This window comes from Heptranchias perlo, chromosome 18 (assembly GCF_035084215.1).
Source record: "Heptranchias perlo isolate sHepPer1 chromosome 18, sHepPer1.hap1, whole genome shotgun sequence".
In the NCBI taxonomy this organism is placed as follows: domain Eukaryota; kingdom Metazoa; phylum Chordata; class Chondrichthyes; order Hexanchiformes; family Hexanchidae; genus Heptranchias; species Heptranchias perlo.
Window position 1 is genome coordinate 14,431,287 of NC_090342.1, and position 17,167 is coordinate 14,448,453.

A 17,167-nucleotide genomic window follows, 5' to 3' on the forward strand; every position below is an offset into this window, starting at 1 on the left:
GAGTGTGTTACTGTTATCTCAGTAACTCAGACACTTTTACTGTATTTTCAATAGATTTGATAACCAATTTCTTCATATCAGACTCTTGGTTCATTTCTAACTCTGTAAATCTGATTTCCATCTATTGCTTTGTCCGCTGCAGGTCAATGTTATATCAAATTAAAACCAGCAATGTTTGTGTTACAAGGCTGACTAAAACTGTAAAAAGGCTGCTGAGAATGTTGGAAGAAGTGAAAATATGATCAGATCCTCAGGATACAAGAGCTTATTTTATATATGCTCAGCTTTGGAGAAATATGCACCTCATTCAAGCATAAAAACTCCCAACATACAAAATTGCTTCCACTTACATAAAATTCCTGGACACACATCAAGTGTTACCTTATCATCTGATGTTTAATACTCAGCATAGTTATGTTATTCAATTTATCACCACATTTCGCAGAGAAAGGAGCATATTTTCCAAATCAGAATCACTTCTGTTTAAACTGCATGGTTTTGTTTAGCGTTTTCCATTTTCATTTGGGTCGAAGTGTTCTGTGCATTTTGGGAAGGATTTTAAAATGGAGCATTTAGCCTTACTGCCCTGTTCCCGCTGGCCACCATTTTAATTGTTTACTGCAGTTAGATGGCTGAGGCGCCCCCACCAGAACCAGGCGGGAGCCTCATACATTTATGCCAATCGGGGTCCCATTACGTCAATGGAGTGCCAATTTCATTTTAACCAGTGCCTCAGCGAGGAAGCTGCTGCAGCTTCCCCGCCAGCAAACCTTCCTCTGGCGCCGGCTTCCAGCCACCCCAACTTCCGCTCCCGCCCGCCAGCCAGCTGCCACTTTTCACAGGTTTTGGGCGTGCAGCTGACCAGAGACATGCGGATGAGGCTCAGGAGTTAAAATACTCCAGGCTGTACACTTAGGCCTGAGAGTGCATTTTGCACTCAGCCCAGCCCTCGCCCGCCTGAAACCCACTGGGGGGGGCAGGGGGTTAAAGTCGACTATTTTGTCATTCTAGACCATTGTATCAGGGCTCCACTTCAGCAGATATCCACATGCCCAGATAGTGTTGCTCGAGGAATCTGCCAAAAGGGCCTTTTTATTTCTTCTTCCACCCTCTGCTTTGGAGTTCTCAACCCTGTTTATTGAGCACTTGCTGCATTTGCCTACATAAAATAATTCAGATCCTTTTAGCTGCTGCAGTGTGAGACATTCAGAGAATGTTATTGGGAGCCAGAGCCAGGATCAAGCATGGCTGTCCTGTTCACAACAAACATGGCCTCCTATTTGGTGATTTACTATCATATACCTGATTAAACAAGTTAACAATTATCTTTATTGTATATGTGCAACAAAGTTTTGCCCTCAATCTTTATGTTGTATTAACTTTCAGACCTCCTTGCAAGTCAGGACAGAAAGAAGATAAAGATGGATGTGACCCCATGTAAACCTCCCACATGTTCTGAAACCAGTCTGTTAATTATGGTGATATTAGTTTAGTTTCATAGAGCTAGGATGCCTGAAATGAGCCCACTTCCCCACCTTGTTTCCGGGATCTCTCTTTCACCACAAACGTAGAAAGAATCTGGGCTATTGTACAGAGGAAAATGGGATAGATGTAAGGAAGAATATGAAAATACATCAGTGGGGAAAGGGGAAGGAGAGATCCAGAAGCATATGTCGGAATGGAAGGATGACTGAGGCGCACATGGAGCATGTAGGTGGGACCTACGCTACAATTTTTGGTCAGAGACTGGCAATACTCTGTTTACATTGCCTGATTCCTGCCCAGCTCAAACTCTAATTGTTCTACCCAGGAACGAGACCTGCACGTGCGTGGTTACATACATGCGCAGAGCTCCTCTTCCGTAGTTAAAATTGAAATGTTTAGAGAGCACAGAAGGGAAAATCCCAGCTTACTAAACGGTTAAATTATCAGGTAGGGTTAAAAAGTACCCAGGGTTTCCAGCGGACCCCATGAGCATTTTGTAAGCCGGTTTCTGACACCACACTGGATTCATGCTTCATGTAGTATCAAGCAGTTGCGTTGTGTGGTTACTATCGCCAGGGAGTCTCCCAATCCTGACTTTACACTAGTTTAATGTTTGTGCAAAGTACTGCTTCACACCCATGCTAAACTTGCTCTATAAAGGCACCCTTACAGACTTTAGGAGAATCAGCAGTATAAAAGCAGGCATAAGTGGAAAAGGATGTGGGAGACTGAAGTGCATATGGAGAAAACGGAATATAATAATGGTCAACGGTTATTAATATTTTTCTGCAGGGTTCAAATACTGTCTTCTGTTATTATGTGTCTAGAGATACATACATCTCAGCCCTTATATGGTGCTGTAACAGAATACTGTGCAGGGAGGCAAATATTTCATCTCTTATTGGTGTGTGTTAAAATATAAAACATTTTGGATCCAAATTATATCAAAGTGGGCCAAATTTAGATTCAATGCGCCCGATTTTAGCACCCGGTCTCGGGTGCGTTCTCGGCGGGGGGGGGGGGCCTCTAAAATCCTGAAATCGAGGAGCGGGACCAGATCGCGCCTCGATCCCGCCCACTTCCGGGTTGCGCGCTGACGTGCGGGTGGTGCGTGCGTAGACGCCGCTGGTGGGAATCCCGCAGGCAATTAAAGCCAGCGGGGTTCCACTTGAGTGTATTTATCTAGGTATTTCAGGTCATTAAATGACCTGATTGAGCTGTTTATTTAACAAGTGTGGGATTTTACGGTGAAATGAGACTGTTTCCCATACTGGGGGAAACACTCACACTGCCAACGGACGTGTTGCAGCCAGCAGCCTGTGGCAGCTGCCAAGGTGCATTCCACAGGTGGGGGGGGGAGAGCCTTCACCAACGCAGGAGGACACTCCGTAACATTGGGCAATGTCTGCCCTCCACCACCCTCCTCCAAGCAAGAAGATTCACCGGCGTGGAAGTGCAACCCCTGTGCGAGGACACACTTTTCTAGTGTGCACAACCCCGCAGACCTACACCTGCCAGATGGGTGCTGCGTTGACATCCTCGGAGGACGAACAGCATGACCAGCCTCAGCAGCCTCGCGGTCCAAGCCGTCCGCCTCAGAGACGTGCATCCCCACAGCACGGTGCTATGGCACATCCACCTGCACAGCAGGATGGAGGGCATCCGCAGAGAGAGATGCGTCGCAGGAGGCACTACCCTCCGCACAGGGTCTACAGACCGAGGCTCCGCTTCATGGACCTCTCTGAGCAGCAGTGCATACGGAGGCTCAGAGTCACTCGCCAGGTAGTCGCCGACATCTGCAGCCTCCTTAATAACGAGCTGCTCCCGGATGGACCAAGCAGCATCTTCTTACCCGTCGCCGTCAAAGTCACCACTGCCCTCAACTTCTTCGCCTCCGGATCCTTCCAGGGTGCCACGGGGGACATCGCCGGGGTCTCTCAGTCGTCTGCACACAAGTGCATAAGGCAGGTCACCGATGGGTTGTTCCACAGGGCCTCGAACTACATCAACTTCGCCATGGATGAGCGCAGCCAGACGGAGAGGGCGGTTGGATTCCATGCTGTGGCTGGCTTCCCACGGGTACAGGGTGTAATCGATTGCACCCACATAGCAATACGGGCACCTCCACATGAGCCAGGGCTGTTCATCAACAGGAAAGGGTATCACTCCATGAACGCCCAGCTCATCTGTGACCACCGCCAGAGATTCCTACACGTGTGCACCAGATACCCCGGCAGCTGCCACGATGCCTTCGTCCTCAGGGAGTCCACCGTCCCGCCCCTCTTCCACTCACCCCACACCGGCAACGGCTGGCTCCTCGGCGACAAGGGATATCCCCTGAGCACATGGCTTATGACACCTCTGAGGAACCCCATTACCGAGCCGCAGCGTCGATATGATGACAGCCACATTGCTACCAGGTCTACAATTGAGCAGGCTATAGGGCTGCTCAAGATGCGCTTCAGGTGCCTTGATCGTTCTGGGGGAGCGCTCCAATACGTGCCACTCCGAGTGGGACGAATTATAGTTGTCTGCTGTGCTCTGCATAACATGGCACTACAGAGAGGGGTGCCGCTGGAGGAGGCCCCATGCACACCCGCCACCCACATTGAGGACGACAATGAGGAGGAGGAGGAGGAGGAAGAGGGAGAGGAGGAAGAGGGAGAGGAGGAGGAACGACCCATGGGCCGAACACCGGCTCACCTGCGTGCTCGTCAGGCCAGGGAGGCACTCATATGCCAACGGTTCTCCTAACATCACACTGTGTGAGGCATTCACATGCCATAACATGCACAGACGAGGGTCCATACAGGCTCCCTCCACAGAAGAGTGGCGCCTGTACACCTGCACCCACTGTATTATGCCCAATGGGTGGGACGGGGTGGTCGTCGTCATGATGAGGCGCACGGAAGGGACATATTGCACAAGCCGCAGAATTATGGACAAGAGGTGGCTGCATTGGTGAGAAAAAGTGAGTTTATTTTGTGTTGACATTCAAATAGTGGAAATAAAAAAAAATAGACAAACACCCTGGTGCAATCCCTGTGTGCTCACGGAACTTTAGGCTTTCGTTTCCGGGTACCCCTACGTGGTGCTACCCCTGTGGCTCCAGCAGAGGTGGTGGCAGGTTGCTCCTGTTCGTGCCCTGACCTGGTAGATGCTTTGGGCCGATGCCCCCTGGGTTTCGGTGCCCGTGAGGGCACCTCCACAGACTGCTCCTCCTGCACCTGTGCAGGGGCAGACTCGGCCACCTGGAGAGGATGGACTATTGCGGGCACTGGTTGAGAGGGGGGCAACGGGTGAGACGTGGGGGCGCCTTGAGTAGCGTCCACACTTCCATTTCCCCGTTCACCATCTTCCCTCTCATGGCCAAGGCCCACATCACCCCTTCCACCCTGCTGGACGGCAGTTTGGATGACGTGGGTGAGACCTTGCAAGGCCACCTCCAATGTATCTGTCCACCTGTTGATGGCGGCAGAATGTTGCTCACCCTGAATCCGAACAGCCGCTGTGAGGGCCTGGATGGACTCATTGGTGAGCTGTGCGTGACGCTCGAGGGAGGCTAGCCTGTCCTCCACCGCAGACGTTCCCACACCTACCTGCGACACTATCTCAGAGATGCCTTCACATCCCTGCGACACTATCTCGGCGATACCCTCCTGCACCTGTGCCACCATTCCCCTCATGCAGGAGTTGGACTCCTCCATCCTCCGTGCGATTGTGGAGAGTGCGCGTGGCACCTCTCCCAGTACCTCAGCAATGTGCTGGTGCCCCTCGACGACTCTCCTTTTGACTGGTGGCCCACTGGGTTCAGCATCTGGGTCCGGCTGAGCAGAGCCTGGAGAAGAGTGCTCCCACCGACGCGGACCCTCCGAGGCTGACCCTGCCACCAGGGTCTGCTCATGCTCACGTGTGCGCGGTGACTCACCATGTGCAATCCCAACTAACTGAGGGGGGGGACCCACCAAGGTGTGTGTATCTGCGCTGGTGGATGCAAGGCTCATGTGTGACGATGCACCCTCAGAGACGGGCATGTCCTCTGAGGAATCCCCCTCAACCGAAACGTCGATCGCAGACGGCCCTGCAAGAGAACAGAGGGAAATATCAGGCATGTGACCAAATGTGGCGGTGCAGCATATGCCATGTGATGCTAAGATCATTCGCGCACATGAGTGATGAGTGCCAGCTTTCCCTTACCGGCCGTTTCGACAGAACCAGACTCGCCATCCGCCACCGACAGGCAATGCAGCGTGCGGCTGATCTCCAGTGCCTCGACCTCGGCGTCTGTCACGTACACCTCGTGTGGCGGGCCCCCTCCGGTGCGTGCCCTATCGCGTGCGTTCCTGCACCTCTTCTCCTGTGAGGACAAAACACAAAAACGTTATTGAGTGATGATTACAATGTGAGACGCTTCAAGCATTGGTGTGAGTGGGTTGAGCATGTGGCAGATGGATGGGAGGATGCGTGTGCCACATGGCCATCCCATTGTATGGGCATTGGGGTGTGTGGTAGTGGTCGAGTGGGGACAGGGACGGTGGGTACGTGCAGGCACTGTGAGGATGATAGTTGGGTGGCTGTGAGGATTGGTGCGGGAGCGCAGTGCTGTCAGTGGAGATGGGGTTGTGAGGTGTTTGAGGTGATGTGGAAGACGGAGTGATGCAGAGTGCGTTAGTGTACTCACTTTTCTGGACCTGGTGAGGTCATTGAATCTCTTGCGGCACTGCATCCAGGTGCGGGTGGTGTTGCCCCTGCTTGTGACCTCCGTGGCCACCTCCTCCCATGCCCTCTTGGTGGCGCTGCCAGGGCACCTCCTTCCATCCGTGGGGAACGGCGTCTCCCTCCTCATGCGGACCCCGTCCAGCAGCACCTGGAGGGCGTGGTCCGTGAAGCGGGGAGCAGCCTTACCCCTGCGCTCCTCCATCCTTCATGGACTGTAGGTTGTGGCTGGAGGGGCTTTGGTGGACTGCCCCTTTAAATAGAGCTCCAACATCGCTCAGACGTCAATGCGCATGTGCAGGCCGCCGGCACGCAGCTGAGAAGTGCGGAACCCGTAACTGCCGGCTAATTACATCAATCATCCCGCGATCGCGTGCGCAATGCACTCAATTCGGACGGCGCGTTTTCCTCGAGCCCGACTGACCACCCGCTGCCAACCCACACCCCTGGTAAAATCGGGCCCATTGCGTTCCTGGGAAAATATGAGTGTTGACAAATTATAATTTCTTAATTCAAAAATATTAATTTGGAGTTCTTTCATATCAGATGTAGCACAGCCCACAGCATTGCTGGTCTGACCCTCAATGAAGTTCAGAACACACTACTGCAACCTTCACCTTGTCTCTTACATCTGAGGCAAGAAGGTACCCAATTTGGAAAAGTGTTTTGTAATGAGGATTAAAGTTTACCAAGGATTGGCCAGAGACTTCCAGGATTTAATTAACTATGTCATTAGCAGATCTTAATCCTAAATCCCGCACAAATTGAAATGAAGTGAAAAGAACACTGAGAAGGGTCCCAGCCAGTTATTTACCCACCTCAGTCTGTTTATGAAATATCGTACAATATTTTACTATTCTTTTCAGTCTCCATTTTAAGTTACTAAAATCTGCAACATGCACTTACAATAGTCAAATGCGTCCCTGTCTCCTTATTTCTAGTATCGCTAAATCCAAGGCATAATGTAGAGCCACTGCTGATCTGATTCTTGTCAGATACCTTTGTAAAATATCTCTCATGTCATCATAACTGGAAATGAAAAGGTCTCTACTTATTAAAGCATATTTTAAATTGACACAATAATGAGGGTAATTTTACAGGTCTGTGCTGTTGATGTGGGGCAGTGAATTTGATCGCAAAATCACGATTGGTGCGAATTTCTGAAATGCTGTGCCACATTACCCCCATCTAATTACTTGTAATTCCCTTCTCCCTTAGTCTTTTTGCTCCTTTGTTACAGTGTCCATTTTCTTAAATGGCACTCAGTGCTCACAGATTTAACATAATTTCAATCACAGGCATGTTTAGATGGATGTTTGTGACATTCTCCATGAAACCCAATTAACTGGAAAGCTTATAATGACGATTTATGATGCCAATCAATTTAAAGCAACATATTACAGAAGTGTACATTTTTGTATTATCCCTCAAGTTTGACAACAGAAAAGAAGATACTTGCATTTTTCTTCACTGCATTTTATAAGTACTGTCATTTATTAAAAACTAAAATTCACAAGGCTTTTTTGTTTGCAATTTATATTTTATTATCACCCTGGCCATGGTTTCCTGCACTAAACACTTACCACGACTGAGTGAGCAAATGGGAGACTAACTCACAAGCCTCCACCAATGTCATGCTTTATACAGTTGCTAGAAAGAATTGCAGAGTGGATTGGATGGGCACTTCCTTCAGTTTTAGTCTCTAGTATTTTCTGATTTTATCGTATTTCCAGCATTTTCTGATTTTATTTCAGATCTCCAGTTTATTTTTAGTATGGTGAGTCCTGGATGTGAACTTGCATCACTTGCTATAGCATGTTGGAGCTCAAGATACTGCCCTGATGACATTTACTCTAATGAGGAAGCTGCTGCATTTTCATTGTCCTGATATCAAGCCTCAAAATGCATTGCAAAGAGTGGAACAGTGGCTGGTGCCTTTTTAACCCTTTACTTTATACAGTTTCTCCTTTTGCTATGGGCATTAGTACATTTTTCCACCTATTGCAGTCTTGTGTGCTGCAGTAACTCTACCCTGGGCACCAGCTGTCTGACCACTCCTTCCTCACTCCACTGACTAGGAAAGGATGTACGCAATGCAATACACTGCATTGGTTTCAGGGGGGATAAAATAGAAAATCATGTTTCCAGTTAATATCTAAACCTATTATAATCCAAGTATCATAAAACACAGTAAATAATCTGCATAAAAATAGAACAAAGGTCATCCAATACTGAAGAATTAATGCTCATCATCTCCTAACAACAGCAGATTCTGCCCCCTCAAATAACACAGTACAGAGGAGAACCACTCTAATAAATTCAAACTGACGGCCGAATTCAGAGACCACACTGATGAGAAGCTAACCTTGCCAGTGAACTCTGACACATACCTATTCCTCCACTATATGAGGAATCAGGGGAGGGCAAAGCTTTCTTTTTTTCGCCATTTGTAACAAAATTGTAAACATGAGTGTAAAGAATGTATTCACAATTCCACTATAAACCGCAAGCAAAGGAAATCTTCCCTCGAAGCACAAGATGGCACAGACATGCACAGATGGCCAAAACTTCAGATTTTTATAAACTGATCTGAATTGCTCAAGTGCAGTAGGATTTCTAAGATTCGATGTTCATCTCTAACTACAGTCATGGTGCTTACAGCCATTGCACTGAAACATGCACTGAAAGTTAATATCATATTTTCTATTTGTGTGTAAAACTAGATTTTGGATGGTGGTGAAGGAACAGCCAAACAAGGGCCTTCGTCCCAGGCCCAGGCCCAGGCCCAATGCTTTCTTGTATGGGGGTTGGCGGGCGAGGGGGTGGGGGGAATGTGAAGCATGACCATGCTGGGGATTATTATGGCCTGACAAAAAAGGAATTGTGTAAATCTATTGCTGCAAGGTTAGGACAGAGCTGTAGCTGAAGCATAAGAGACCACTGCCCCAATACATTTTCTGAATATCAGATCATTATAATGATGGCAATAATGGTAGTTTATTCCAATAATAATCTATCTCTGAAGCATGCAGCTCTGCATTACTTGGAAAGATGATCTGCTCATGTGCTGGCTCAGTACTGCCCAGTATTTGCGTAGATAACATAATAAGTAATTGTGGATGGCACCTAACTCAGTCATTGTTGGGGTGTGTTCTGGCAAGTTTTAACTCTTTGCAACTTGTGTTCAGTGTTGGTGGCAAATAAGGATGTCAACTTAATCCATGAGTAGGAAATCACGGAGCAAAGAATCAGTGATTGCAGTGGTGCTGAGATCTGGCCAAGAGATATAGAGAGGGACTACTTTGTGGCAGAGATGAAACACTATCCGCTCACAGATTCACATTTCCACTGATGATGGCTGTTGACAAATCGGAGTGCTATAAATCGTGGCTGATAGTCAATATTGAGGCAGAAACAACAGTGAGCGACCTAAAGGGAAAGCTTGGGGACATAATAAGAAAAAACTTGCATTTACGTCATAGCAATGTCCCAAAGCACTTTACAGCCAATAAATTATTTTGTAGCCATTATTATGGAGGCAAATATGGCAGTTAATCCACAAATAGCAAAATGAGATAAATGACCAGTTTATCAGTTTTGAAGGTTTTGGTACAGTGAGAAATGTTGGTCAAGACACTGGGAGAACTGGACATTGAAACAGACCCTGAGCCAAAGAAGGAGACATCAGGATAGATGACCAAGAGCTTGATCAAAGAAGTAGGTCTTGAGGAGCATCTTAAAGGAGGAGAGGTGGAGAGACAGGGAGGTTTAGGGAGGGAATTCCAGAGCTTGAGATATTATATATCGTGCAATATTCAGGATTTACAGTCAGTCAGTTTTATTCCACCCTGGTGCTATTGTGTACTTGGTACTCTGGGTGAAATATAGAGTCATAGAGTCATAGAGTTATACAGCACGGAGAGAGGCCCTTCGGCCCATCGTGTCCGCGCCAGCCATCAGCCCTGTCTACTCTAATCCCATATTCCAGCATTTGGTCCGTAGCCTTGTATGCTATGGCATTTCAAGTGCTCATCCAAATGCTTCTAGAATGTTGTGAGGGTTCCTGCCTCCACAACCCTTTCAGACAGTGAGTTCCAGACTCCAACCACCCTCTGGGTGAAAAAGTTCTTTCTAAAATCCCCTCTAAACCTCCCGCCTTTTACCTTGAATCTATGTCCCCTTGTTATAGAACCCTCAACGAAGGGAAAAAGCTCCTTAGTATCCATCCTATCTGTGCCCCTCATAATTTTGTACACCTCAATCATGTCCCCCCTCAGGTCTTCTGCTCCAAGGAAAACAAACCCAATCTTCCCAGTCTCTCTTCATAGCTGAAGCGCTCCAGCCCTGGTAACATCCTGGTGAATCTCCTCTGCACCCTCTCCAAAGCGATCACATCCTTCCTGTAGTGTGGCGACCAGAACTGCACACAGTACTCCAGCTGTGGCCTAACCAGTGTTTTATACAGCTCCATCATAACCTCCTTGCTCTTATATTCTATGCCTCGGCTAATAAAGGCAAGTATCCCATATGCCTTCTTTACCACCTTATCTACCTGTTCCGCCGCCTTCAGGGATCTGTGAACTTGCAAAGGGTGCACGCCCAACTATCAAAAGTACACGCCCAACTATCAAAAGTACCAACATGTATGCTAAAAAAAACATTTAAAAAGGGCCATCACCATCAGTCTGAGAAATACACTGGCTCTTATGTACTCAAAGGACATTCTCACTTATCTTCCCACTTTCATTTATATTACTATTCAGCATTGGAAATTATTTTCTAAAATATATCATTTCGCTGGGCACGATAGAAAATATATATTACATGACAATTTAATACATCATTTTAAGTTTTGCTAAACATATAAAAACTGCTTCTGCTAGGTACAACAATGAAGTGACAATAAATTTTGCTTGATGATGAATATAATGAGCAAATACATTCATTTAGGTGCATTATTTTGTTTAAACAAAATATTTTCATGGAAGTCTTAACGCGCATCAAGGTAGATAAATCTCCGGGACCTGATGAAATGTATCCCAGGACGTTATGGGAGGTTAGGGAGGAAATTGCGGGTCCCCTAGCAGAGATATTTGAATCATCCACCGCTACAGGTGAGGTGCCTGAAGATTGGAGGGTAGCAAATGTTGTGCCTTTGTTTAAGAAGGGCGGCAGGGAAAAGCCTGGGAACTACAGACCAGTGAGCCTGACATCTGTAGTGGGTAAGTTGTTACAGGGTATTCTGAGGGACAGGATCTACAGGCATTTGGAGAGGCAGGGACTAATTAGGAACAGTCAGCATGGTTTTGTGAGAGGAAAATCATGTCTCACGAATTTGATTGAGTTTTTTGAAGGGGTAACCAAGAAGATAGATGAGGGCTGTGCAGTAGACGTGGTCTACATGGACTTCAGCAAAGCATTTGACAAGGTACCGCATGGTAGGTTGTTACATAAGGTTAAATCTCATGGGATCCAAGGTGAGGTAGCCAATTGGATACAAAATTGGCTTGACGACAGAAGACAGAGGGTGGTTGTAGAGGGTTGTTTTTCAAACTGGATGCCTGTGTCCAGCGGTGTGCCTCAGGGATCGGTGCTGGGTCCGCTGTTATTTGTTATTTATATTAATGATTTGGATGAGAATTTAGGAGGCATGGTTAGTAAGTTTGCAGATGACACCAAGATTGGTGGCATTGTGGACAGTGAAGAAGGTTATCTGGGATTGCAACGGGATCTTGATAAATTGGGCCAGTGGGCCGATGAATGGCAGATGGAGTTTAATTTAGATAAATGTGAGGTGATGCATTTTGGTAGATCGAATCGGGCCAGGACCTACTCCGTTAATGGTAGGGCGTTGGGGAGAGTTATAGAACAAAGAGATCTGGGAGTACAGATTCATAGCTCCTTGAAAGTGGAGTCACAGGTGGATAGGGTGGTGAAGAAGGCATTCAGCATGCTTGGTTTCATTGGTCAGAACATTGAATGCAGGAGTTGGGATGTCTTGTTGAAGTTGTACAGGGCATTGGTGAGGCCACACTTGGAGTACTGTGTACAGTTCTGGTCACCCTATTATAGAAAGGATATTATTAAACTAGAAAGAGTGCAGAAAAGATTTACGAGGATGCTACCGGGACTTGATGGTTTGACTTATAGGGAGAGGTTAGACAGACTGGGACTTTTTTCCCTGGAGAGTAGGAGGTTAAGGGGAGATCTTATAGAAGTCTATAAAATAATGAGGGGCATAGATAAGGTCGATAGTCAAAATCTTTTCCCAAAGGTAGGGGAGTCTATAACGAGGGGGCACAGATTTAAGGTGAGAGGGGAGAGATACAAAAGGGTCCAGAGGGGCAATTTTTTCACTCAAAGGGTGGTGAGTGTCTGGAACGAGCTGCCAGAGGCAGTAGTAGAGGCGGGTACAATTTTGTCTTTTAAAAAGCATTTGGACAGTTACATGGGTAAGATGGGTATCGAGGGATATGGGCCAAGTGCAGGCAATTGGGACTAGCTTAGTGGTATAAACTGGGCGACATGGACATGTTGGGCCGAAGGGCCTGTTTCCATGTTGTAACTTCTATGATTCTATGATTCTATGAATTTTCTTCCAAGTCCTTATTCTTTATATCTAAAAAAAAGCTGCATTTAGCAGCTTTGAATAAAGCTCAAATTAAATTATTGATTCAATCTAAAAATTAAAATTGAAAAACAACCACCCTCCTTATACATCCTTTAAAGGACACTAAAATCCTTGGGATGATACATGTCTAAGGTGTATGAACTCAAAGAAGAATATTTAGACAGGGAGAAAATACATTCATTTGACAGTCTTCAAAAGACTTATCTATACTGTCCTTTGTGCACAGATTTTCCTAAGAATAGGGAGAAACTGGTATATGCTTGCACTAATTTAAAGACATGTAGACGCACTTTGTGAAGGGATGACTTTGTAACATATCCAGTCTAAATAACTAAAGTATCATTTATGCTGATAGTAATCTGGTCACCACGATGATGTGGTCCAACTTCAACAAAGATTACTTATGTAGCTCTCACTGTGCTTAGCAACTGAGTTGTATGTAATATAACTTTGGAAAACAAATTCTAGCTTTTGAAGAGTTAACAAATAAAGTACCAGTACCTGCATGACAATAAGGAGGTCAAAAACGAGGATAAAAGAGGCCAAAAAGGCTCTGGAGACTTCATCACTTGGCAAAAATCCTCGGTTCAACTTGTCCCAGCTGATCCAGTCAGTGGTAATGACAACAACAACAACACTTGTCAGGGTGATCAGCACAGACCTGTGAGTAGAAGAGAGTAATACATTTTTATTTGTTGCTCGTAAGTAAGCAAAAGGAACGGTATTAAAGCTTTTCATCAATTCTCAAAGTAAATGTTTTTTTAAAAATATTTCATGAACACATATTTATTTCTAGAAACAGAGACCTCTTTTTCTTCATATCATTCATCTTTTTATCTGGTCATCACATTCCCATGTATCCTTCCATTAGCTGGATGGTTGGTCACCATCGACTAACCCACAACATTTGAAATCAGTTTGCTACTATTTCCAGCATTAGGCCTACCTGTTGTTAGCTGAGACAAACAAAACATCCATTTCTTTCCAAGTGGACATCCCACCCACTACAGGGTTGAGAACACACAAAACCCATCATACTATGAGCATGTGACTGCCAATCAGGTAGCATGTGTTGCGCTTGTCTTGACTGCTATCTTACTAGTCAATTCTCATAAACACCAATGCCTAAATCAAATAGACCCAGTACAGGGCAGTAGTTTAATGTGGACCAGTGCTATTTTGTCCACTTTATTTTTGCCAGCTTCTCCCCTCTTCCTCTATTGTAGGCCCTCACTGGGCTACAGTTGCACAGGCACTGACAATCCTCTGATTCCGCACCCAAGTGTCCATTCTTCATGCGTGAACCTAGACAGTAAGGGTCAAAAGATTATTCTACCATGGAGGGCATTACAAATAAGACCAATCTGTTCTCACCTAATGTGCATACACATGCAATTTCCAGCAGAGAAATCACCAATCAGAAATGGGAATCCTGCCTGCTTTTTATCCCCTCCCTAATCCAAGGGCACTTGGAATGCCCCAGTTGGCGTGACAGTGATTAGCTAACTCACCACAGATCAAGGATCAAAACTGGGATCTTATGTCCTATACAACATTACACCAAACATGCCATCTCTGCATATATTCCTCAATTTGAAGAATAGCAATTATTTTTCTTCTTCCAATTTGCCCTCCAATTTCCTCCCATCAGCCCTCCTTTCTTGAAGGCTGCAATTCAGGATATAGGAGAGGGGAAGAGGCATAGTTCCTTGAGTGACAGTACTTCACTGGCACCTCACTCAAGTCACCTCCTCCCAAGTGCAGGATTTAACAAAGAGCTTCAGCAGGATAAGCAGCCATCGCAGTCATCACAGCCAGGTTGACTCTGTTCTCAGATGGTGCCAGAAAATATAATGCCAGAGAGGGGAATACTTTCTGTTCATGTAGTTAATTGTGTAAGGGAGCAGATAGGACCACATGGATCCAAACTGTAACCTCCTGAGAAACCTGCCATTCTGTAAAAAAATGCAGTACCCTCTTATGCTGCTGATAGTTGCTGATGGGAAGGGAGTTGAAATTACTTGCTCAAGCAAACAAGCCATCGGTGATTTATTTAATAAATCTGCGGATAGCTGATTGGCTTTATGTCGCTGATGTTTCCAGTGGCAGCATGGAAGGATCCCGAAGTATAAAAGTTAGTCACTTAATTTAATTTTGCAGTGCAATGCCTGTTTGTTTGCAAGTCATCTTGGAGCTAGCAGCATAACTATGTTAATGACCTCCCCTTTGTGAATTATAGCCTCTGCAGGTACTACTCCCCTGACAAATCAATGGGCCAGATCTTACTGGAACGGGGCGTACTGCGTTAGTTAGACTTTTTCCTGCACCCTTCAGCTCAAAATTTTTTTGCAGCATGACTTGCTGGAAGTGCGAGCTGGTAAAGGGTAATGAGGCATCAGGGACCTTAGTGAACGACGGGACCAATAGTTTATCTCCTTAACCAATGAGAGTTAAAGATAGAGAAAGAAATAGAGAAACGATGGTGACGGAGGGTGAATTAGAGTGGGTGAATTAGAGTCAAATCAGGCACAGAAAGAGAAATAATGAAAGGGAAAGAAAGATTGGATTGAGAGAGAGAAAAAAAGAGACAGAAAGGAAAAATAACATTTTTTTTTAAAATTTGACATTTTTAAAATCTCTAACAATTTACTAAATGCAGCAATGAGATTGAACAGTTTAAATTGTTCCCTTTCTGGGCCAGAGAGGTTGATTGACATTGCAGTAACAATTATCACGTTGTTAAAAAGGTACTTACACTGTTGAGTTCCAGCCCTAACATTCTGCGACAAGTTTCATGGCCAATTAAGGTGCAAATCCAGCAAGTTCTTAAAAATAATGGGGAGGCTAAGGACGAGATGCCGTTTGTGGAAGCAAACGGCGGAACTGCATGAATTGACCAGCAAGTTCTGGAGATTCGCAATTCGCGTAGTATCTCTAAATCCCCTGAACTTGCTGGCCGATTTGCGCATTAATAATGATGTCATTCGTTAACATGCCATTATTTTTCCAGCAAAATCCAGAAGAATATCAATGCGCCACTGTCTATATATTCAGCTGCAAAGGTACTTGTGGGTGGGTGCAAAGTACCTCTGGTGCGGCTTGACCCATCTCTGTTGGTCCTCCAAAAAGCAAAAGTGGAGGGAGATTCCCTTGCTGGAACCCATTATGTTAATGCTGTTGCCCCAAAGGCTACTGACTATCTAAGTGGCAACAGCAGCAAAAAAAAGCAAGAAAAGAAGTTGCAACAATAACCTCAAAGTGCTCATGCCAATCTCCTTTGGGGCTCTTTAAATCTAGTTCCACAAACAGCCCAGCCCCTATCAACCTTGGATGCCTATTTTATATGGGCGGGTACATGAAACAGTGTTATGCCAATGTGAGCACCAGAAAAATTGCATGCACGATGCAACTAGTTTAATAGCCCTCATCTGCATGGATCCAACGGCAAACTGTTGGAGATTCTAGCACCTGTACGAATGGCTATTGAAAACCTAGACATAGCACAAAATGGACAGAGGTCTGACATCACGGATCTTCACCCCTTTTTCTAATTTGTTGTGCCCACACCAATAGGGTCTCCATGCTAAGGATGTAATTTATAAAAATCATTGAGGGCTCTTTCTCCTAAAAGCTACTCGGCGAACTTTACTTAAAGGGCTCATTTGTGATTGCCAGGAAAGGTGAGGTTTCTGCTCAGCTGTCCTATCCTGATGGTCAAAAACGCTACTGACACTTACCATTTAGACTTACATAAGAAGGATGGCCACGTGGGTAAGGTGTAGGAGGGTAACCAGGGTCTATGAAACAATACCCCACTGTGAGTTACAACCTTCAAGAGGAATATAAGGTTTAGAAAGGAAAACATCACAAAAGGATTTATTCTTTTGTTGTTTTGTTACTTTTTTTTAAAAAAAAGCATTATGGTACCTATTGCATATAGCCAGCAGTCCCTCTTTGATACTACACAAAGAATAAAGCAGATTTGATGCAACAGCATTAATCTATTTACATTGTACTGTTATGTATGCAGCAGAAATTAAAGACTACTTTTTGCACTGCAGAAAGAATGATGCTGCTGCACACATCTTACAGCAAACTCACTAATCAGCCCCTCCCAGAGGGACCTTTGCTCAGAGAAAGCATGGGTAGGAGATAGCACAGGATAGTTGAATTTACCCTCATATATAAAGCTCTAAGTTCATCATTTCCAAAGAAGCAGTAAATATTCCTTTTTGGGGAAGTAATGTATTGTTGACATTCTTCACGGTTGTCTTGCACTTGTTTTCTACAAAACTTCAATTCCTGTGATCACATTCTTGTGTCATTTTTTTCCCA

At 45.5% G+C, this 17,167-nt stretch overlaps 1 protein-coding gene across 3 annotated transcripts in view; it reads right to left on the reverse strand.

Annotated features, from left to right (window-relative positions):
- tmem117 (transmembrane protein 117) overlaps positions 1-17,167 on the reverse strand; it is a 233,891-nt gene that overhangs the window by 32,873 nt on the left and 183,851 nt on the right. For all 3 annotated transcript variants that reach the window (XM_068000042.1, XM_068000040.1, XM_068000041.1), the window contains exon 6: positions 13,334-13,493. In XM_068000042.1, coding sequence (XP_067856143.1) covers positions 13,334-13,493 — 160 coding nt within the window. The remainder of the gene's footprint in view (positions 1-13,333; positions 13,494-17,167) is intronic.